At 36.0% G+C, this 22,211-nt stretch overlaps 2 protein-coding genes and 1 non-coding gene across 3 annotated transcripts; 2 read left to right on the top strand and 1 right to left on the bottom strand.

Annotated features, from left to right (window-relative positions):
• Nucleotides 1-84: 84 nt before the first annotated feature.
• Nucleotides 85-12,914, bottom strand: LOC106716861 (ATP-binding cassette sub-family A member 17-like). The gene is given in 32 exon segments (XM_045681541.1): nucleotides 85-504; nucleotides 739-940; nucleotides 1,090-1,300; nucleotides 1,476-1,623; nucleotides 1,825-2,059; nucleotides 2,220-2,499; nucleotides 2,688-2,882; nucleotides 3,077-3,199; nucleotides 3,374-3,530; nucleotides 3,818-3,931; nucleotides 4,180-4,332; nucleotides 4,650-4,754; nucleotides 4,837-4,912; nucleotides 5,033-5,118; nucleotides 5,277-5,375; nucleotides 5,576-5,691; nucleotides 5,849-5,937; nucleotides 6,116-6,371; nucleotides 6,720-6,855; nucleotides 6,932-6,997; nucleotides 7,151-7,324; nucleotides 7,515-7,675; nucleotides 7,931-8,054; nucleotides 8,166-8,276; nucleotides 8,392-8,555; nucleotides 8,692-8,871; nucleotides 9,052-9,268; nucleotides 9,612-9,767; nucleotides 10,819-10,992; nucleotides 11,210-11,316; nucleotides 11,649-11,881; nucleotides 12,835-12,914. Coding segments are annotated over 32 exon segments (5,058 nt in total). The 3' UTR covers nucleotides 85-174.
• On the top strand, nucleotides 10,366-10,438 carry Trnaf-gaa. The gene has a single exon. It is a non-coding gene; the product is annotated as a tRNA-Phe (tRNA).
• Nucleotides 12,915-18,742: 5,828 nt separating the features above from the next.
• Nucleotides 18,743-21,003, top strand: LOC106716887 (filaggrin-2). Its single transcript, XM_014510532.2, has 2 exons — nucleotides 18,743-18,858; nucleotides 19,070-21,003. The coding sequence occupies exons 1-2, from the start codon at nucleotides 18,786-18,788 to the stop codon at nucleotides 20,974-20,976; spliced, it is 1,980 nt and encodes a 659-aa protein (XP_014366018.2). The 5' UTR covers nucleotides 18,743-18,785; the 3' UTR covers nucleotides 20,977-21,003.
• The last annotated feature ends 1,208 nt before the right edge of the window (nucleotides 21,004-22,211 follow it).

The following is a 22,211-nucleotide window of genomic DNA, read 5'->3' as shown; positions in this document are numbered from 1 at the left end:
TCGTCAAATCCACTCCATTTTCTTACAAGAAGAGGAAGGGAAGAGAAAGAGTAATAAAATTAGGCCTTTGAATATAGTCCCATATCATATTGTTATATAAGTTTCTAGGAACAAACAAGCAGTGATTCACTTGGTATTAATTGATCACTGCATTTAGTCTTAATCCATTTTCATTTATCGTTGGAAAATGACTGACCATGGTAGCTCTTTCAATTGAGTTATGTTATATTTCTGTTCGAATGGGATTAACTTGCTCAATGTTTCATCTGTTGGTTTTATCTTCGGAGTGCGCTCGAACCGTTTTCTCAGGAACGAAAATGCTTCATATTCTTTGACGGCGTGACGTGTTTCGTGAGCTAAGATCCAGTTGTATATGTAATCGATAGGTATCGCTGTTACTATGTAAGTGTATACAGTAGCGTTTTCTGCCACCAGCATCTCCAACTTTTCGAAGATCGTCATCCACGTGAGGTCTGAATCTAGTATCTGAACGTTTACGAGGACCTGGAATGGTAAAAATATCAATTAATATTCTATTTAAGATTTATGACATGAGAAAAATTTAAAATGAAAAGGATTTTCTTGCAGTCCTCACTTTTCAGCATTGAGGATGATAACAAAAATATTTTATCCAAGGAAAATAAAATAGCTTTATTAATTTATATGGACTCATCGAAGGGTAGTTTATAAAAGGTGTTAATCGTTAATAAATTCAATGCTTACCAGTAGCATACTGACCTCGGACATGTCATTGATAACAAACATATCGAAATATCTGTAGAGCATAGCCTTGACGTCGACATCATCTTTAAGATGCAGTACAACTGTAAAACCACTTTTACCGCAACGTTCCACCAAAACATCTATATTGTCTATGTCATAGATTAAACCATGCAGAAGAATGCCTAAGCGATTCGTCATTGGCAAGTGAGCTTCCACGCTAGCGAACAGAATACATTAATATTACAAATAAAAGTTACCTATTTCGGTACTAATACGTTTCATTCTGGACTCTATTAAATTACACCAGTTAAATGTTCGACTGATTAATTTTCTACTCAAATATTAAAGTTAATATTTGTCTCATACCTACTGGAACCCGTAACAATGGCATGGCCTCTTTTCTTCAACTGTCGCAATATAAAGTACATAGCTCTCCTGACAGAATACTTCTGATGTGCGGTGAATTCATCCATAATTAATATGGGTGGGGCGCCCACCACAGCCGCCGCGAAATGCACTTTGGTGCGTTCCATTGGTTGTAAATCACCAATGAACGTGTTTGCTTTTTCATGTAGATCTGTAAACAACATTTTAATGGTATATCTGTTGAAGAACTTAAGGTCCATTCTGCGGTGCTTAATTTTGGGGTAGAACGTTTTCCGTTTGCACAATTACGCACTGTGAAAACTTGTCTTTAACCTCTTAATAGAAAATTTTATAACTAACATAATCGATCAGTATGTTATACCTACCAAGAGAATTAATGTAATTTTCCACTTCATGTTTGACGTGATTGATGGGAACGCCGCGCAGTGTTGCGAGCAGCTTCAGTGCTTCAAACACTGTCATCCAGGGCGGCAGGGGATTGCGGTTTGAACAGAGTGCAACGTTCCTGGCGTACTGTTTATAAAACTCTAATTGTACAATTTGTAGTACAATTTCGAAAGTTGTACTAAATATTAGTAGTTGTAGTTTTCTTATTAGTACCTATGTTTAAAATATTGTTAGCTACTAAAATTATAAGAACCTAGGTTTTGCGCCTATAGGCAATGAAACTTTGGTTTGACTATTGTTCGATTTCTTTGCAAATTTAAAATCTACCTTATGTGGATGCCTGCGTACTTCCCAGGTGGACATGGCCCAGAGTTTCCCATCTGTGGGTATTTTGTATCCTGCCAGTATCTCGCAGAGGTTCCTCCTGCCGTGCAGCACCAAACCCGATACGGCCTTCACCTCCCCCTTCTCCAGGCCCAGGTATAGGTGACGGATTATACACTCGCCGATATGCTTCTTTGTCACATCCACTGCGAGTAAGTACTCGCCAAATGTTTTAACCCTCAATTCTGATAAATTAAAACTATCATGTTAAACACATTCGTAGTTTTGGGACTAGGACGAGATGGATGGAATGCATGGATCATGACAATATTAAGAAGGAAATGAGGGCTGATATGACAGAAGAAAGATCTAGAGTACGGAACTAAGTACGGAAAAACTAACTCTTATCTGTTTTAAGAATCTTTTCTTTCTCCACAGCATCCTCCTTTTCCTTTTGCACTCCAAACGCCAACGGATCTGACGCATATTTGACATAACAAGTTATCTTGACAATAAACATCCATAAGTGTTGTATCATCCTGTATTCCCATAGCAACAGGATGATCATAAATACACAGCATGTTGTCAATATTGCCACCAGCTCTATAAAGATTCCATTCTCTTGGTCGAAGAGATAACATCGTCGTTTGAAGCATTGTTGAAGGACACCGCATTTCTCTGCAACATGTTTTATAGAAAAATTACAATAACACTGCCGAAGTATTAGTACGATAAAATAGAGTTATCTCAGTTATTTTCCATGATAAAACTGAGATAGTTGTATGTTTTTTGTAAGTACGTGTGTTTCAGCGGTGAAATATCACGAAAAGTAAGGAAATAAATTATAGTAGAGATTTTATATTTACCGCAACACTTGTGTAAAGTTTCCATTGAACAAAGGTTTTTTGATTCAAATATACCGCATTCCATATTGTAAAGGAAGTTTCTTTTTATTTTATCATACGCATGCGCCAAGTTGAATTGAGGCGAAAAGCTCGAGAATTGTAAAATATAACTCCACGCTTCTCCGAATTGAATTTTGGCTATAATGGCCGTTTCTCCTGTTATGAAATGAAACATTTGATTTTGATTAAGTCTATTCGAACGCGTATGCTAGAATTCTTAAAGTTGTTTCTCTATACAATATTAATTGGCCATTTCGTTATATATCTTTCACGTTTTATATGATTATTATTTAAAAGCATTCATGGTATATCATAATATGTCATCTTGTTAAACATATAAATTGACTAACCTAACATAATGTTGACAATTATAAAAATCATAGAGTTGAGTGCGCCTTGGGGACCCAAACTGAAGAGGTAAGCTTGTGGAATGCTGCCCATTCCATACACAATTATCAATAGTGGGAGTATAGCTGAAATTATGACATGAATGAGAATTGGAGTTTAATGCTTTAAAAATACTAATCTATGTTGCGGCAGCGTCTAACTAATACGGTGCAACCAAATATATTCTAAGGTTAAAAAACAAAACACAGCAGGCGTCTACTTTGAATATTGTATTTAAACGCTGCATTATACTTGCTTACACAAATCATCGATGTGGAAATATGTAGGCGGCGTGACGAGATATATGACTGCAATAGTCAGTGCCGTCATAAAGCACACCAGGATGCTGTACAGCACCAGATCGCATAGGAACATCGTGAACCAGTAGCGAACCGGTGAAAAGTTCATAGCGTGGCACTGTCAAATGAATAATAGCAATAATGGAATAAGCACTTTTAAAAGATTCAACTAAATCTTTAACAGCTTGCCTCATGTAGATATAAACTCATTTCGGATTAAGTCAAGGATTTTCAAAGTCACGTTTGGTTGGTATAAACTGTTAAATTTTTGACAGTACATAGACAGTTATTTTATTAGCTATGTAGTCAATAACGATGCATTCCTTAGTTCAGATTTACTAAGATATCAGTCCATATCAAGTTTTTAAGAAAGTCTACGTAATTTGTTAAAAATGAATATATTACCTGCATGTGACGGATCAAACCATGCTCCTTCGAAGGTATGTAAGTAAAGTGCAAAATGGTTAGAGTGAGTAAAAATTGTTCCAGCAGTGGGCCTTGCCCAGCGTACGTCAACCACTGTTTAATTTAAAAAAATCAATTAATGTTTTTACAACAAAACAAACAAAAAAAATCAGTAACCAAAATAACAAATGATTCCAGAGAAAATTTTATTTTATTTCCGAGATTTTTCGTACCCTTAGCTAAATTGTTAAGCAATTTAATTTACTACTATTTTAACACTTAGAAGCAGACATGAAGCAAATGAAGGTCATTCTTTTACAGTTTTGACGGCAAATGTTTTTCTAACATCGTTATAATCCTACCCGTGTTAGATCCAAGCCTAACGGATCATCAGTAACTTGTATGGTAGCATCCTTTTTGCCACTGTAGTGACGTAAGAGTGCCATGAAAGTGCGAGCGAGAGATCTCGGCGCCGTCCAAGAATCTTGGTGAGGAGGACTATGAAGGACACGCACCTACGAATTAAACACAAGAAGTAGATAGGTATAAAACAATTTCTCTTCTCCGTTGACACTGGATTCCGATTTTCAAATAAAATATTGTCTCAATTTATGTTTTAAATCGGCGTTAAAGCCAACGTTTGTTGAATTTAATTTAACACGTAGGAAACAAAATATTTTTTGTACTTTTGCCACATCAAGCGGCGTCGATTACTACACCAGAACTTTAAAGAAAATTATCTGATAATTCTGCATTTTCTTGACAAGCTTGATGCTACTGTTAGCCCCATCTTCCCTTCATGCTTTGCACCAAAAAGAAAAAGTATTCATACTTTCAGGGTGTCATTTTTATCATATATTTCGATGCCGTATGCATACAGAGTGACGTAATGTTGGGGAGAGTCGATCGCGCGGGTCACGAGGTACTCCGTCAGACTCTGGCGACAAATTAAAAAATTGACATACATTTTATCTTTAGTTTTTTGCCTCTCAGAAACAAGTATGTTATGTAAGTAATACCTCTTTTTCTGCAAAAGCTGTATATTCAATGAAATCAATTTCTGCATCCGTGGAATTTGTATCTGAAAGAATGTAGCTGAAACATTTGTAAAATTCTTTAATCTGAATGAAATGAGCCATTTACTAAGAGGGGACAAGGCCGTGTAGATATTGTTGCAATTGCAAATTGTTGCCTAAATATTATAACTGTACTCACTTGTTAGCAACTGAAGTAGCGGCGCTCGAATTATCGAGACGAAGTACCAATGTAGTGTTCTGTTTTCTCGATTCAACGTTTAAAAGCTATAACCAAGAAACAAGCTTCTTACAATTTTAAAACTATAATAAAGTTAGAAACTTACAAGTATCAATACTTCTAAAGCATGACGCGGAAGCTTGGTATTTTGTATGTCACAGCTGCTTTTTTATATAAAAGTATTAGGCATAACAAAACCACTTACTTCACCGTGTAAAGACTTCCTTGCATCGATCTCTAAGTGAACGAGTAAATCGGATTGTATAATGCCAATTGCAATGCCGGCTAGGGCCGATGACGTCATCTGTTATTATAAATATTTATTAAGTAAATGTTTAAATGAATCCCAGTGGTGAACCCACATAAATAGCCCCTCCCCTCCAAAGAACTAGTAGAGTTACGCGACTAATTTTATTCTTCGTCTTTCTCGTCTTATTTGTTTCGTGTCACTATTTGAAGACAAATAGAAAAGCTATTTTAAAGTATATCTAGTGAAGTTATTACCATTATTAGAAAGTAGATTTTGTAGTAAGCATAAAATGCGTAATATTTTCTACCGAAAGCTTTAATTTGTGATTCTCCACAGCAACCTGATGTCTTTCTCTTCCACTGCGGATACTCTATAAAATGAAATGATTAATTAAATAATTATACTTTTTTGTTTTATATAACGCTAAGGAACTACAGCTATACTTAGAGTCCCTTTCACACTAACACTTTTATAAGTTTTGGTTAACGTTGGGTTTTGAATACCAGTAATAATAATCAAAAGTTTACCAGCGATTTGTATCAAGGCACTTCTTGATAAATTTTGTGGTACGATTGTTTCATACAGCGGTAATCGTGATTTTGATTCATTGATGGCCCTAATAAAAAAAACGTTCTCCTTAAATATTGAATTTCCATTATTTATTTTATAATTCAAAATACAAAAGGATTCATAAAAGAGTTTTATATAAACTACAAAAATCTTGTCAAGATGACTATTCTCTACTTAATGTTATGCGTACGATAAAATTTATATTACGAGTTGAAACAACTTACCTGTGACAAACTTCTTGCGAGTCCGGAACGCTGATGTGCATGGAGGTGATGCCATACTCCTTAGTATGTATTGTTAGTTCTTTGATGAAGGCAGCGACGCTAGCGGTGGGGAAGACGGGTACCATGAGGATGAGAAGAGAACCTAAATTGGCCCGTACTCGCGCGCCTGCCCCCTGTGCCCTGCGCAATATCTCAGGCATTGCTTCATTCTCCAATATTCCCGCTTCAAATGTCAGTCTTAATCGGTATTCCCGACCTGTCCAGGGTTAGAACAATATTTTATAATAATAATAATAATGAATTAACATTTGTCACGTTTATTAGTAATCGAGGTTTTCTTCTGCCATAACATTATGAATAAACATATTTCTTCCCTGTCACTCTCTCTGACAAAACTAATAGAACATAATGTTTTCACATACCTAGATGTTTTGGTTGGAAACAAAAAGGACATTGTAGTTATCCAGTTAGAAGAGTGAAGAAAAGAAAGCGACGAACAGATGGCAGAAGTGCTATTAAACATTTCAATTTAATTAATGGAAATTAGTTCTTTTGGACATTACGTATTCCAGAAAGAAAAAAGAAGTAGTAGAAGAAGTTGTACCATATTTAAAGAACATGTACGCTGGCGTGCCACCGAAGATGAGAGTTTTGTCGTCAAATAAGAATACTCTATCCGCAAACTCCATTTTAATACTGGTAAACGAGAACTTCACGATTGTTATATACTTCTTGTAGCGCTTAAATAATAACAATATATTAAAAATAATTTATTAGTTATTAAAACACTGTATATTAATACAATTATTATATTACCATTATTTTATCCTTGATTAATGCGTCATACACAGGCATCATTGTAAAATTGTCGAGTATAATAATCTGGAATGCACAAGATAATATTTACTGTAAAACGAAATAAAATATTGATTGAACCAATAACATTTTTAATACACCGCAATTGATGTGCCACGTCGTAAACGGGAGAACGCTTCCACATAAATAGCCAACTCAAGCATCGAATTCAAAACCTACCCTCGGTTCCAAAAGCAGTGCAATCGCCCAACACAACTGCGCTTGGTAGTACACATCCAGGTATTTAATTTGTTTATTCTTTACATCTTCCAAGTCTCCTTCCTTCAGGAGCTGTCTGATGCGTACTTGACTATATTCAATAATGTTTTCATTCGTTTCATGCCACAGACAAATCTAGAGCAAACAAGAAGCTACATAATCCACAGCTCTAAACACAACTTACTTTACTAGCGCCGTAGACAACTACATAGAAAAACTACGACATCTATATTATAGGTTAATTAAAGTTATCAAATTTGGTTCTTGCCTATTACTGTTATCTGTTGGGTAAATTGTCGTAATTAATATTTTAATATTATGTAACCTCTAGAAACAAGATGAGATGTTCTTCCACTGTGAGGTCGTGTATGAGGCATTGGTTACGGTGGCAGAAGCCCGTCATATAGGGCACGTTCATGAAGTTGCTGCCCGGCCGCAGCTCGTGACCCAGCACGTTGATTGTGCCCTTATCCGCGAACGTTAGACCTGGACACATATAAGTATACTGGTAACAGAAGTCCGTCTCAAGTTAGAAATACCATCATGAATTATAGCCCCATAAATTGGTTTCATATCCCAAAAATCTAGCCTGGATTTGAATTGTTCTTTGTTGAAATGAATAGACGATACAAAAAAATATGACAGCTTAACTGCGACAAGTATCTAAGTGCAGTTTTTTACAAGTTATATTTTGTGGAAGAGTTTGCATATGATTTAGAGCAATTCTGACATTTGGTTTACCAGTAAACAGATCGGTTAGAGTAACAATCATCTTGTGTTGAATGCGATCAGCGATGATCATGGAGAACTCGCCGCGGTACACGTCAAATGTCACGTTACTCAGCACCACAGATCCCATCATGCTCTGAAATATAACTTTTAAAATAAAAATGAATCTGTATTTGATTATAGAATGGGGCACTAGCACGATAAAGTGGTGTGGTTGGAATCTAACATAATTTGTTTTCTATCGTACCTTCGAAACATTTCTAAAACTGATAGCTTTAGCTACAAGTTCATCGACAGCTTGAAGGTTATCTCTTTCAGTTCCAGTCAAAGACTCAATTCGATGCAATTTGTTTATGTCCTGTAAATTATACAAATGATAATATTTTGCTCCAAAAGATCTGATTTTTGTTACAGAATATCATGCATTCACTCTTATTCGTTTTTCTATAATTGAAATATAAAAAATATCTCACCGTACTTTTCTTAAATAATACAGTTTTCCAAGGTACTTGACCCCCGATTGCTTTTTCGAAGCTAATAGTTCTTTGCAACGTCATCAATAGAAAAAAGTAAAATGCAATCATCAACAACCATGATAAGATAGGATAGACCAGTGAAACCACGTTATCGAATTCTCCTGGAAAGATATTTTATTTGGGAAATACAAATTAATAACAGCGCCATCTAAATTTGTAAAAAAAAAACCGTGCTCGAAATTCATTCTCATTTCTATATTTTTAAAACTTTAAATTGTTATTCAATGGATAACTTACGGCCGGTTTGAAGCAATGCAAATTCATTGAAGGCGTGCACAAGACCCAGTGGGGGAAGGATGACTTGGAGCACGAATGTTAGCGCTTTATTCTCTATGTCGAATTTGTGATGCACGAGTAGCTCCGATATAAACGTCTGCATCAGTGTAAACAGCGTCGTCCACGTGCAGGCTATCCAGGCTGTCATAAAAATATTATGTAATGACAACATTTATAATGTGCGGCATGTTTGCGCCTGAAATTATTTAATAGTGTTAATTTTTATAATCATTTTCATCGCTTTTTTTTGTAGGCGCTTCTTCTAAGTTGTCTAAGCTCATTGTCATTAAATTTGGAACTTTAGATATTCTTACAAAATACCTTTATTATGAAACATGGCCATTATGAGAGCGAGCATGATCAAAACGGTCTTGTAAGCAAGCACGATGATGAATGCAAAGAGAAGGTGGATCCAGCGGAAGATGAGGATGAGCGTGATGCTGGCCAGCAGACAGATTGGCACCGCCGTTAGGTAGGCGTACATCAACCACCCCACATAGATGGAGGAGAACGACACGTCGCGGATACGCAGAGCCCTCTGGGAACGTAATAAAGCTTATCATTTTACTAATTCCTTTTAATTCATTAAGTCCATTACATCAGATCAGGTCCACATACTGCTTTAGCCTATATGTAGCAACTTTAGATTCAATCACATACAAAGAGCCATCTTAGACATTTTAAATAAAATTACACTTTGATAAAAAGAAGACAGAAAGAAAGGGAAGGAAAGGAAAAGAAAAAAGTGTAATCCGGACACCCAACGACATCGGTGAGTTTCCAGTCGCAACATGGATGTTCTACGAAAAATCTCAGTTGTGTCATCATGGAAATATAATTTACATCTTCATCCTAAAGACAAAAACTGTAAATTACCGCACCTTAAATTGTGACACGGACTCAGTAACTACTAGGGCTTCGATCTCGAGCACAGGCGGCAGCAGGGCGACTGTGAAGCAGAGCAGGATGCCGGCCAGCGCGCGCTTTACCGCTGGCTGCAGCATCAGGGGCGACACCGGCATCGCTACCAGGCTCAACTGCAAAGAAAGAAAGAAAGTTGAAGTGAGAGAGGGAAAGAAAGAATCAAGAGTGCAAAAAATTTTTCAATAAAAATGCAAGTCATTGTTAATAGATGGCGCTGTAATAAAAAACATAATGGTTTCATTTTGCACATTTTACTCAACGATCAAATAATAAATGTATGTTTACATTTAATTGTTAAAAGACCTCAATATGAACCTTTTTGTATAATTTAATAAGTCCGGGTATCGATGATGTAATTGCTTGTTGACAAACTAGAATGGCTGATGGCGTTGTACAGGCAAGGTCAGTTGCGGTCGCTGTGCGAAGAATCGATACATTTCAAAACAAAAAAATATGTAGTTTATTAACACTTCTCGAACTTATCTATTTGGAAACACTTCCTTTGACTAGTTATTTTTATATTTTATTGAATTTGCATTTACTTTAAATTATATAAATTAATCTTTAACGAAGGTTATATATTATCTATTTGTCTTATTCGATGTCCTTACTTTATTTAAAAAAAAGAGTGATAATTGAAAAATTATTGTTATTACATAGAAATTCCTGCTTAAATTTGACAAGACCCTAATTTTAACATCACACTCATCAGCCGAAATAGCTCAGTTGGGAGAGCGTTAGACTGAAGATCTAAAGGTCCCCGGTTCAATCCCGGGTTTCGGCAGAAATATATTTTGCTTTTTTTTTTGAGCACAATTTTATTGACACTTCATTTTAATATGAAATCTTGAACTACGAACTATACAAGTTAATAAAGGTAAAGTTACCAATTTTAATTTTTTGAGGCATTAAAATCGGGATATCTTACAATTCGACTACAAACAGAGAACATAGGTCGAGAATACGTTGATTTTATCAATTATCGCACTAACCGTAAGTTTCTGAGGTTTTTTTATAAAACACATCGTCATCCCAATTATCTTTGAAAAATAGACAACAATGTATTTATACAACGATTTTGGTATCAGAAACAAACGAATACTTAGAACTAAAGTGCTTAACATAGTTCTACCGCTATTAACTTTTCTAAGGGCCATAGCTCACATCAAACTTGGGCGTTGTTGCAGAGCTGTGTTCGAGTATGGCCTGGCTAACGGCGAGCTGGACGCCGAGGAAGCCAGTGCTGAGGTGCTGCTCCGGCGACAGCTTGCCGTCCGACTGGATCTCCAGTCGCGCTCGCTCAGAGCTCTTTATACTGAACTTCCAGATGTTATAATCCTTTGAAGAGAATTAACCAATAGAGTTTACGTTCAGTGCCATTAACGGGACTAAGTATCTTATTAAGCTGGTCATCATAATCTGAAATACAATCTGCTAAGAGTTGGATATTATTTTTTTCCTGTAATATAATGTTTAAGTATCAGGTTAGTATGTCATAGATTTTTATGTATAATAGTTATTTTCTATAGCATGTGGAAGCAATAGTTGTACTAACACTAGTCTTCCATATGACCCATATTACAGAATTATTCAGCGGCGATCCTTGCGATCTGTTGTATAATAAATTGTTGAGATCACTTTCAGAGCTTCCCGCCACGACTTCTGCAAGATTGTATCAAATAATTTATTACGTTAAAGAATTAAAGAATAATTAATGCATGCATTTCAATATTTCTACCCATTCCATCTACATACTACCAAATGTATAATCTATCCTCCTTCATTGTTAGAATTTCCTTAATTGCGGAAACCCTTTTTTGTAAGGAATGGATGGGAAAAAAATTACAACAATTGACTCTCCGGTACCTTATCAGGCCAAACTAATAGGTGAGAAAGTAGAAGATCTAAGTTAGAGATAAACCGAGCGAATTCAAAATTACGTGCTGTTTCGAATTGTACCATTATTAAAAGTTTCTAACTATATTACCACTTACCAATCCTCAATAGAGCTGCAGCTCTTGTCATAACTTTGGCATAGGGATTTGTGTTGGGCGCGTATCCGAGAATTGTGCTGTTCTGTAGCGAGGAGAGTATGGCATCACCTGTCAGCGGCGGCCCCGGGGCGTCAGTGATCGGTGTTAGGAATACGGGCTTCGCTATAAATACTGATGTTATGAAAAATACACCCGCAAACAACGCCTCTATCACCAAGATCGGCCATCTTCTTCTGAAAACAGAATAAAGAAGCTGATACAGACATTTTAGTAATTTACACGTATTAATAGAAGTGGAGTGTCTGTACGTTATATCGTTATATAAAAAATGACTTATTTTGTACACATCTTGCATTTGCGTTGTTTACAACGAAACGCTATTTTTTTAAATAGTCTGTATTCATGTCCAAAAGGTTGTGTTTGTTCAGGATAATCCCCGGAACGACTGGACCGATTTTTTGACAGAACTTTGACGATTACTTTGATGATATTAAGTGTGCATTAATCTTGTTTAACCACCGTTTTCCTACTTAAATATTCAATGGCCATAACCCATAACGAATTTTTACATATAGCGTTGCAAAATTATTTATCTTGTACAAAGTTGTTGGTCTAGGATTCTTGGAAAACAAAAGAATTATTCTCGTCATATTGTTGTGTGTAACGTACGTTTAATTTGTGTTTACGGGAAACGATTGTATTATTAAACATCAAAAGTTATTTGGTTTTATTAAAATTCAATACACGAATACGTTGTTAATCTAGACGCTGTGCATTTCCATTTAGTACTACGTGGGTAAGCGAATATGTAACACGTTTTTTGAATTTATGAAATGTCTCTACCGTAAATACAGAACGCAAAAGTTTCGACTTTTTCTTATAAGGAGATAATGGGAAGGGGAAGTAGAATTGGCGGAAGAAGGGAAGTATAGAAAGGGAAAATATCCAATGAATGTGCATCCGGAGGGGACTTTGATTAAAGACAGGCAACGCAACTGCAATTCCAGATGTCCATGGGCAGCGCTCGCTTGGCTATTTCGGCGAATGAATAAAAAAAAAGAAAAAATATACAGCTAACATAAATTATGTTCGAAAAGTATTGCGATTGACGATATTCGTATAGGCGAGTCGACAAGTATAAAATTTCTGTCTACTCTTTTATGGTAAGATCGTGAATACTACTTACTGTCTTTGAAGGTAAGATTTCCAAATTAGCAGCTTCAAATGGCGCTGCATGTGCAGATGTCTGGGTTTTTTAGAATCCATTACAAAAGTCATAAGGAATTATTACTAATTACTAATAATAAATCTCGACAAAATCAAAATTTGACAGATCAATGACATCGTTAATTCAATGTAATTTATTTATTTGTAAATCAACTAAAAGGTTTAATGTAGGTAACGTTGTTAGACTCACGGTTACTTTTGTGTTACATGTTTCTCGCAACTTTCTAATATTACTAATATTACTGATCTCAATGAAATTTGGCATAGATGTAGATCGTAGTCTGGAAGAACACATAGGCTACTTATCATGTTTTTTTAATTCCGCGCGGATGGAGCTTAGGACGACAGCCAGGTTTAGCATATAATATATTACGTGTCAGAAGGTCTGAAACCTTAAAGAGCAGCGTCACATAGTAAGTACTTAAGTAATATAATAATCTTATATGAATGCAGAAACTTTAAATCACTGGCATGATAATGTCGCTGTCGTTGTACGTATAATTCGTTGGAAGAATATCAAAAAATGTTCCATGTTTACTATTGTATTTCAAGGTTGTACTGTCTTAGATCATTTATATTTAATAAGAGAACGGTATCACAAATAGTAGTGTTATTAATTAAAAGATAATCAATTTAATATAAACCAAACTAAATGCTACTCGTACTCTTTGATAAAAGCATACAAAGTATATATTTAGACGACGTAAAGTTGAATCAAAAACCCTATTTCGTGAAACAATGTTAAGAGCAAATATTAGTTCAAATATTAGGTAATCCCGTAAACTAAAAGGTACACATAGAGTAGGCTACATTTATATAAATACAAACAATACATATTTAAGAATAAATAAAATAAAGATTTTGTTTCATGTATAAATTAGAGCTAAGCCTAAAAACTAGAAAAAAGTAGAATTATGGGATCTCTCACTAATTTCACAATTAAATCTATATCTATATATATAAAAGAAAGTCTTGTTAGTTACACCATTTATAACTCAAGAACGGCTGAATCGATTTGTCTGTAAATTGGTGGGCAGGTAGCTTAGAACTAGGAGACGGACATAGGAACTTTTTTTATCTTGTGTGCATTTTTTTTATTCCGCGCGGACGGAGTCGCGGGTAAAAGCTAGTTATTAATAAAAACAATCGTCTTTTCATTATTTAAATGTAAACGATGTCTCTATAGTTAAGTAGTCTGTATGTTCCGTGAAAAGCGCTAATTGTGCTAATGATATCGCCAAAATTAGAAGTGGTTAGTTTTGTTGTCATGTATAAAACGAAATCAAATTCGCCACAACTTTATTAGTACAGCTGTACACTTCAAGAATCAAGATGGTTCTAAGAATTTATTTTTTGGGTATTTTATTATTCGCTTCCTTTATCACTATTCATGCTGGTACGTATCAGAACATTTTTTATTAAGCTAATATTATGCTACTCTTCTCAAGTCAATAATAGTTAAGGTGAACTTGGAACCTAACATTAAAGGGCTATTCAATGCATGCACTAAGTTATAATACTCAGGCTGATGTTACAAAGTTCTTTAAAATCTCCTAAAATCATTAGGTGTTCCTAAGAAACAGAATACGACAAAGGTTTAATATTTTCTAAATTTTTCAGGAACCCGAGTAGTAAGATCACCTCAATTCAGTGAAGCGAATGCGCAGGCGCAAGCGCAATCGTTTGGTGGTTTTGGTGGTTACCGACCTAATTACCACCATCACCATCAAGGACCTGGATTTGGCCAAGGCGGTGGTTTTGGGGGCGGCGGTGGTTTCGGAGGAGGATTAGGAGGAGGAGGATTCGGAGGAGGTGGTTTCGGAGGAGGAGGAGGAGGATTAGGAGGAGGAGGATTAGGAGGAGGAGGATTCGGAGGAGGTGGTTTCGGAGGAGGAGGAGGATTTGGTGGCAGAGGATTCGGAGGTAGACCCGGTGGGTTCGGAGGCCGACCCAGTGGATTCGGAGGTCCTGGATACGGGTACGGAGGCGGACAGATACCTCAGGGATCCATCAGTATATCCAAAAGCGTCAGTATTAATTCTGGCCCTGGAGGCGGCGAGGCTCAGTCCAGTGCGAACTCCGGCGCTTACGGAAAATAGTTTTATGTAGAGTTAAGTTCAACGCCAATTATTTAATAGAGTTTACTATTTTAAAAAAAAATATTAATGATTTACTGCATATGTTTTAATACTTTAAGCTATCGTTTCTTATGTCTACAGTTCACTTTAAAATTCCGTGAAACCAATACATTTTTGCCTGGAAACATCTGGTAGTCAGAAAAAGGGTCTGTTGAGAAAGGAAAAGAAACTTTAATGTGTAAAGTGTTTTGTTTTTTTTACTGATTAATTTAATAACGATTAAATGATTTGCGCAATGACAGATTAAGTTTTTTTTTATATTATAAGGTAGCAAATAAGCAAGCGGTCTCCTGAATTGACCGAAATGCCAAAGCGACTGCTGGCCATAGATATCCACAATCGCAGATGCGTTGCCTACCTTTAATCGATGAAGGAGGATAGCACAGAAAGAGAATATTTTCCCGTCCAATGGGTTCCCTCCCATCTTTTCCTTAATTCTTTGAAAAGGAAGAAGGACGGGCAACAGGACTGAAATTAGGTTTCCGGCGCGCATACTCAAAATACGAAACACGGAATTGCTCCCTCTTCACGCCTTTATTCTGTGTGGTTGTTATTTATTAGACTTCTAATAAAAAAAAACTTATAATAAATGTTAAGAATGTGCTGTTGCTGTGTCTCTTATTATTTATTTTCCTCATTCGTACCAAGTGACGTTACAATATATTTATTTCAAATAAGACCTTATGATTCGCGGAACTTAGAAATGTCAATGTCTGTGGTCAATTTAGATTCTCTATGGACCCACATTAATATTACAATGACCTTTTATTCGAAGAATATGTTCATGTGATTTCAATTGAAAAGTTAAATAAATGTGAAGGTAATGTTTCTCTAGGAAATAAGCACCAAAGAATTGAAGATAATATAGGTAATAATAACTCTAATATGTAACTACTAAAGATCGCTACACACTTTCAGTTTTGACTGCATAGTTTATAGAGCGGTTATAGAAACTGAAGGTGTGTAGCGAACTTAATGTATTATTAAGAGTACTTGAATAGTCCGAATATAAATCTAGAGAACCCTAATTGAGTTTTCAAGTTTGCGGTTAAACTATGAAACTTACTTAAGTACTGATTTTTACTAATAAATAGTACCTACATACTATAAATAGAAATTTTTATTGGTTAAATACTTTGGTAAAAGAAACGTGTTAATTTGTACTAAGTTATTGACTCCGTTGTCTCTTTATTGACAGTGTCAGGGGATTTTCGCGTAATGTTACAAAATAAAATGTTTTCCTTACTAATTTGACACACATTAAACGATTATTTTATTTATGCTCAAAGACATAAGGTACAAAATCTCTTTTAAATAGTAAAAATTGTCGTAGTAGTATTTGTATTGTAATGTTTGTATGGAATTTGAGTATTTATTTGAGGGGTATAAATTGAGTTTGATGATTGTAGTTGACTATTAAGGTTTGATATTTCGAGTGTTCAAGATGGTACTAAAACTGTTCGTTGTTTTGCTTCTAGCGGCTTGTGCGTTTGAAGTTGAAGCTGGTATGTAGTTATTTATTTTCAAAAAATATATAAAATAAATCCTTCTTCTCCTTCTTCATAGCCCTCCCCCAAATATCGCCACGACGATCGGTCCTGTGCAACCCGCATACAGGATACTCCCGCAACTTTGACCAGAGCATCGGTCATTACGTATTAATTGTATTTAAAAATAAAGTGATTTACACTGTTCGTTTTTGAATGTTGTATTGATGATTATATTTTCATCTCCAGGCACCCGTATAGTCCGTTCACCCCAATTCGGGTCCGCAAGTCAAGCCAGCGCGAAAGCTAGTGCTGGCAGTTTCGGAAGGCCCGGCTAAACCAGGATTCGGCAGTCAAGGATTCGGTCGTCCGGCGATTGGAAAACCAAGATTCGGTGGTCCTGGGTTTGGTGCGAGGCCAGGATCTGGAGCGAACATTAGTATTTCTAAGAGTGTCAGTATAAGCACAGGGAATGGAGGAGTTGCTAGGTCCAACGCTCAGTCCGCTTCTTCTGGTTAAAGATGTGATATTAAAAGACTTATGTTCACAGTGTTTTCGATATTTATAACTGATACAGTAAATAATACCAGTAATGTAATCCTACTATTACTGATAAAGACAATAAAATTACATTAAAATTACATCTGTTGTATTTTTATCTCTGTAACATAAAATATAATAAACTAAACACAAATAACTGATAAGGTACTTCATCATTATCATCATCATCAGCTCACTATACGTCCCCACCGAGGGGCTCGGAGCCTACCCCAAGTTAGGGGTGACAAGGCCATAGTCAACCACGCTGGCAAGTGCCGGTTGGTTGACTTCACACATACCATTGAACATTACTACCATTACTTCACTATTATTATTTATTACTACATATTATTATTAATATTATTTTATGAAATATGCGAATAGTTGAAATTTTTAGTTCATTAATCTGAAAACCTAAATAGAGATTATGAAATAATATGTCCATTCTTAAAATATTGTCCAATTGTTCAAAATTTACAAAAGTTCTAAAGTTATCGTATCTAAATGAAGGTTTGGACTGTTGAACCACTCGTTTAAAAATATCACATCATTCTTAATTTCCTTGAAGTTTCATTATCATTTAGTACTTGTGCAATAAACTTTTTCCTGAAGTTATCAATGGATTTATAGGTTAAGTATAGTATGGAAATCTCTTGCTAATTATGAAAACCTCAGAATTTGATCATATGAAAAAGCGACAAGATTAGCGAAGCTACAGATTTATAAATGCATAATTTTAGCAAACACTTTCGATAATGACGTATCTCACGACTCATTAAATTATTCTGCTACATATGAAAGACTAGCTGTCTTAAATAGTAGCCTTAAAAAAGTAGCCTAAGTTTACTTCCAGACTATATCATACATCTGTACCAAATACCTTCTAACAAACCATCCATCCAACTAAACTCGCATTTACAAATTTTGTTAAAAAATTAACAATAGATAAAGTTCTTGGAAGAATCAAGAATAGATGTTTCAGAGAAATATCCATGAGCTTGCCTCATATTGTCAATGTTGTTTGTTGACTAAATAACGATTGCGAATAAATATTTGCCTTGTTAAAGACAGTGAAACATTACTTTATTTATGTTGTTCTTACCACACATACATCTAAAGATAGGATAATTATAATTGTGAAGTTTATAACTAGCGGGAATTTCTATAAATTAACAAAATCAAATAAAATCTTATATCTATCTATATATATATAAAAGAAAGTTGTGTTAGTTACACCATTTATAACTCAAGAACGGCTGAATCGATTTGACTGAAAACTGGTGGGCAGGTAGCTTGAACCAGGAAAAGGACATAGGATAATTTTTACCCCGTTTTCTATTTTTTATTCCGCGCGGACGGAGTCGCGGGTAAAAGCTAGTATTGTTATAGAAAAAGGATGAAAATCACAAAGTTATTGTAAGGATACAGCAAGACAATAATAAACAATAATATTGGAACACACATTTAATAGATAAAAATGTCATTTTTTAAGTACAAAGTCTCTTTTCACGGATATCGTTCTAGCATTTAAAAAATCCAAACATGACGTAATTTATATTATGCATGAAAATAATAAAAAACCACACAAATTTCCTAAAAGTAGTGCTAACATTAATGTTTACCTTCCAATTTGTCGCTACCTATAATTTTAAATTACTATTCTTGGAAAAATATTTATCGCAAATCGCGTATATAACGCTGAATCGATAGTTTTCTCGTCAGAATAGCTTCAGATGTTCTACAAGATGGCTAAAGCATTCTTACTTTTAATAGGCATCTGTGCCTACGCTGTCCAAGGATCAGTAATTCGAAATGAAGGTAAAAACCGTTAAGCAAACTTACTAAATCGAACTTCTAAAAATTATTTCAATTTACTTAACTGTTCTTCATTTAGGTTTATTGAAAATCTTTTGTCATTATAAACAAAAAATAAAAAGTACGATCTTGGGATGAATTATTAAAAACAACGTTTTATCACCAGCTTTGTTCTTAAAATATTTATCCGTTAAAATATATATCTCTGTTTCAGAGACAGTCGTAAAACGGCAAGCTCGGTCTCCAGCTCCCTGCGACGGATGCGACTCTCCAGGCGTGCCAGCACCGCCCCCACCACCACCCCCGCCAGGTATACCGCCGGTGTTTCATACAGAACAGTGGAGCGGACTGACCCATAGCAATGGTGGACATGGAGTATTCAGTGGTGCAGCCGCTTCCATAGATGGAGGCACACAAAGCGACAGTCAAGCTTTCTCCTTAGCTTCCGCCACTGGGGGTGATGATGAAAAAAAAGGAACAGTCGCACCAGAATTATTAAGTAACCGATTTGGTTTCGACAAGGATTCTGATAGTTTTGGTCAATCATCAGGTGGCGACTTCGGCGGACAGGGCGTTGGATTTGGCGGCGGTAAGAAAATCAGCGGCAGCAAGAGCAGTTTTAAGGAATCACATTTCTCGATCCAAAGCGGGGGCCTACAATTTGAAAAAGGCTCTGGTTTCAAAGACGGCGATATTTTTCACCACCAACAATTTTACACGCCTGGACGTGGCCATAGAGGCTTTGAAGGAACCAGAAACATTCATGGAGGGTTCGGTGCTGGATCTGCATCGCAAAGCTCTTCCTTTGCTTCTAGTGGTAGCAACAAAGACGACGCGGGAGCAATTCATTTCGAAGGCCAGCATTCAGAAAGGGGAGATCTAAATTCCCAATTTGATCATTTACATTCTGGATCTGGCTTAGGCGGTAGTTCAAGCAGTGCAAGTAGTGCAAGTTCTACATTTACTGGAAACCAGCAACAACAATCTGGATTTGGAAGCGGAATTCAAGGCTCTGGTTTCGGATCAACAGGACGACTTGAAGATGGTAGTTTAGGATTTGGCAGCCAGAACGCTCAATTTGGTCAATCTGGATCTGGATATCACTCGTTCGATAAAAGCAAAGGATTTTCTACAAACGAACAGCAGCAACAACAAAATTTGCAGATAGGATCACAAAGAGGATTTGGATCTGACAGTGCTAGTGGACATCAACATTCTGGGTTTGGTTCTGGAGGACATTTTGAAGGTGAAAGCTCAGCTTTTGGTAGTCAAAACTCTCATTTTGGACAATCAGGCTCAGGAAACGGTCAGAGCAATGGATTCGATGCAAACGAACAACAACAACAAATTAACGGTCACTTTGGTCAATTACAGTCCGGTTCAGGTTATGTGGCAGGCAGTGCAAGCAGTGCAAGCTCGGCATCCTCTGGAAACCGTCAACAACAACAATTAAACTTAGGATCGCAGACAGGTTTTGGATCCAATGATGGAGCCCAAGGTCAAGAGGCTGGGTTTGGCTCAGCAGGTCATCTCACAGGTGGAAACTCAGGTGGCCACTATGAGCAACAGGGATCAAGTTTCAATTCATTCGGCAACGGTTTTACGGATAACGGACAACAACAACAACAACAACAACAACTGCAGCATGGATCACAGACAGGTTTTGAGTCTAGCAGTGGAAGCCAAGGTCAAGGGGCTGGGTTCGGCTCATCAGGTCAACTCGCAGGAGAAAGCTCTGGCCACTATAAGCAGCAGGAATCGAGCTTCAATTCATTCGGCAAAAGTGACGGATTTGCGGATAACAGACAACAACAACAACAACAACTGCAGTTGGGATCGCAGACAGGTTTTGAATCCGGCGCTGGAAGTCAAGGAGGTCTTGCATCTGGATCCAGTTCAAGCCAAGCCAGTGGATCATCTTCTGGAAGTTTCGGTGCCAATCAACAAGAACAGAGCGATCTTCACACAGGTATAGGTGGTGCTTTAAAGCTTGCGGCTCAGGGTTTGAAACAAGCTCAGGAGCAAAATAGCGGCTGTAGCACTTGTGGTAAAAGCAGTTACGCACTTAGCAATGCCAAAAGTCACAGCGGTTCAGCGATTGCCCTCTCCGTAGCCGGTTGAAGCACGTAATCTCTAAAAATAGGGAATAAATAGATACAAATATATTATATGTTACATGTATTGAATGTTTATCATTTTTGGATATTTAAATAAACGTATTTTTCTTATATTCCTGTCTTATTTTATTCGCACCATATTTCTAAAAAGGTAACAGATTATGATCATTTGAAATACAATTTTATTTTAATGCATTCCTCCTGAACATCTATAGAATTGTCTCTCAATTAATAAGAGCTAATAAATACAGAAGTATTCCTACACAATCCTGTCTAATGTTGTGTTGTCATTTAACCCCGATATTCAAAGTCAATGTTCCTAGTTTCAAATTGTAAAGAAATATATTTAAAATCAGTACTTATGAAATATAAACAAACCTGAAAACTTGACCCAATAATATGAATTCTTATACATATATTTATGAAACAAATGGACCAAGTGGACATACAGTTACTGTAATAGTTTTATATATAAACATACGAGGAGAAACATTACAGGTTTATTGAGATAACCTATGATTTGAGCTAAGAGTAGCTGCAAGATTGCCTTTCCATCCTAGTACGATAAAGACGAAATTCAGAATTGATCGATAACATAAGTTTAAAGTACATGCGACTGATGTCAAGTGACCGCCGCTAATACTCTACAAACAAATATAGAAAAACACGAGATAAAAATATGTTTAGGAAAACACTTAGTTGGGTGTGAAAAATGTGTTTGCCGAGAAATTAAAAAAAACCAGAAACACGATGGCAACGTCCGTATCGGGTGCTATAGTCGTATTACAACATTGTTTCTATCCGTGGTTTTCCATTGCAAAAAACCATATTGTTATTTCTGTTGTTTTTCTTCGAAGAGAACGAAAGCCATGACTTGACGTTTTTGAACTGTTGTTTTGGCATTATACACGGTAAGTCCAACTCTCTTATTTATAAACATTTCCTTTATTGGTATCAAAGTATGAGGTTAGGTTGCTAACTTACATTCACGTGAGTTAATTAATTTTAACATGTTTTTTATTTAGTTGAATATAAAGCGAATTTAGCCACGAAAGTAGTTATTAGTATATTGTAGAGCGAATAACTGTGTGTTTACAGCCAAAATGTTCGTTCAAATTCATATATTGATCCCTCTTATTCTCCTTGAAAAGACAGAGAGAGAGATATTAATAACTTTAAGTATTGGCGTTTTGGTAGTGAAAATTCATGTTCGACAACAAACAGCTACTTGATGTTTAC

This window comes from Papilio machaon, chromosome 2 (assembly GCF_912999745.1).
Source record: "Papilio machaon chromosome 2, ilPapMach1.1, whole genome shotgun sequence".
Lineage (NCBI taxonomy): Eukaryota > Metazoa > Arthropoda > Insecta > Lepidoptera > Papilionidae > Papilio > Papilio machaon.
Note: the sequence above shows the minus strand (reverse complement) of the source record. Positions and strands in the feature narration are given on the sequence as shown.

Coding starts and splice junctions, on each gene's coding strand:
- LOC106716887 (XM_014510532.2), top strand. CDS start 18,786: ATGGCTAAAGCATTCTTACTTTTAATAGGCATCTGTGCCTACGCTGTC. Junction 18,859..19,069: donor ATCAGTAATTCGAAATGAAG/GTAAAAACCGTT, acceptor TCTCTGTTTCAG/AGACAGTCGTAAAACGGCAA.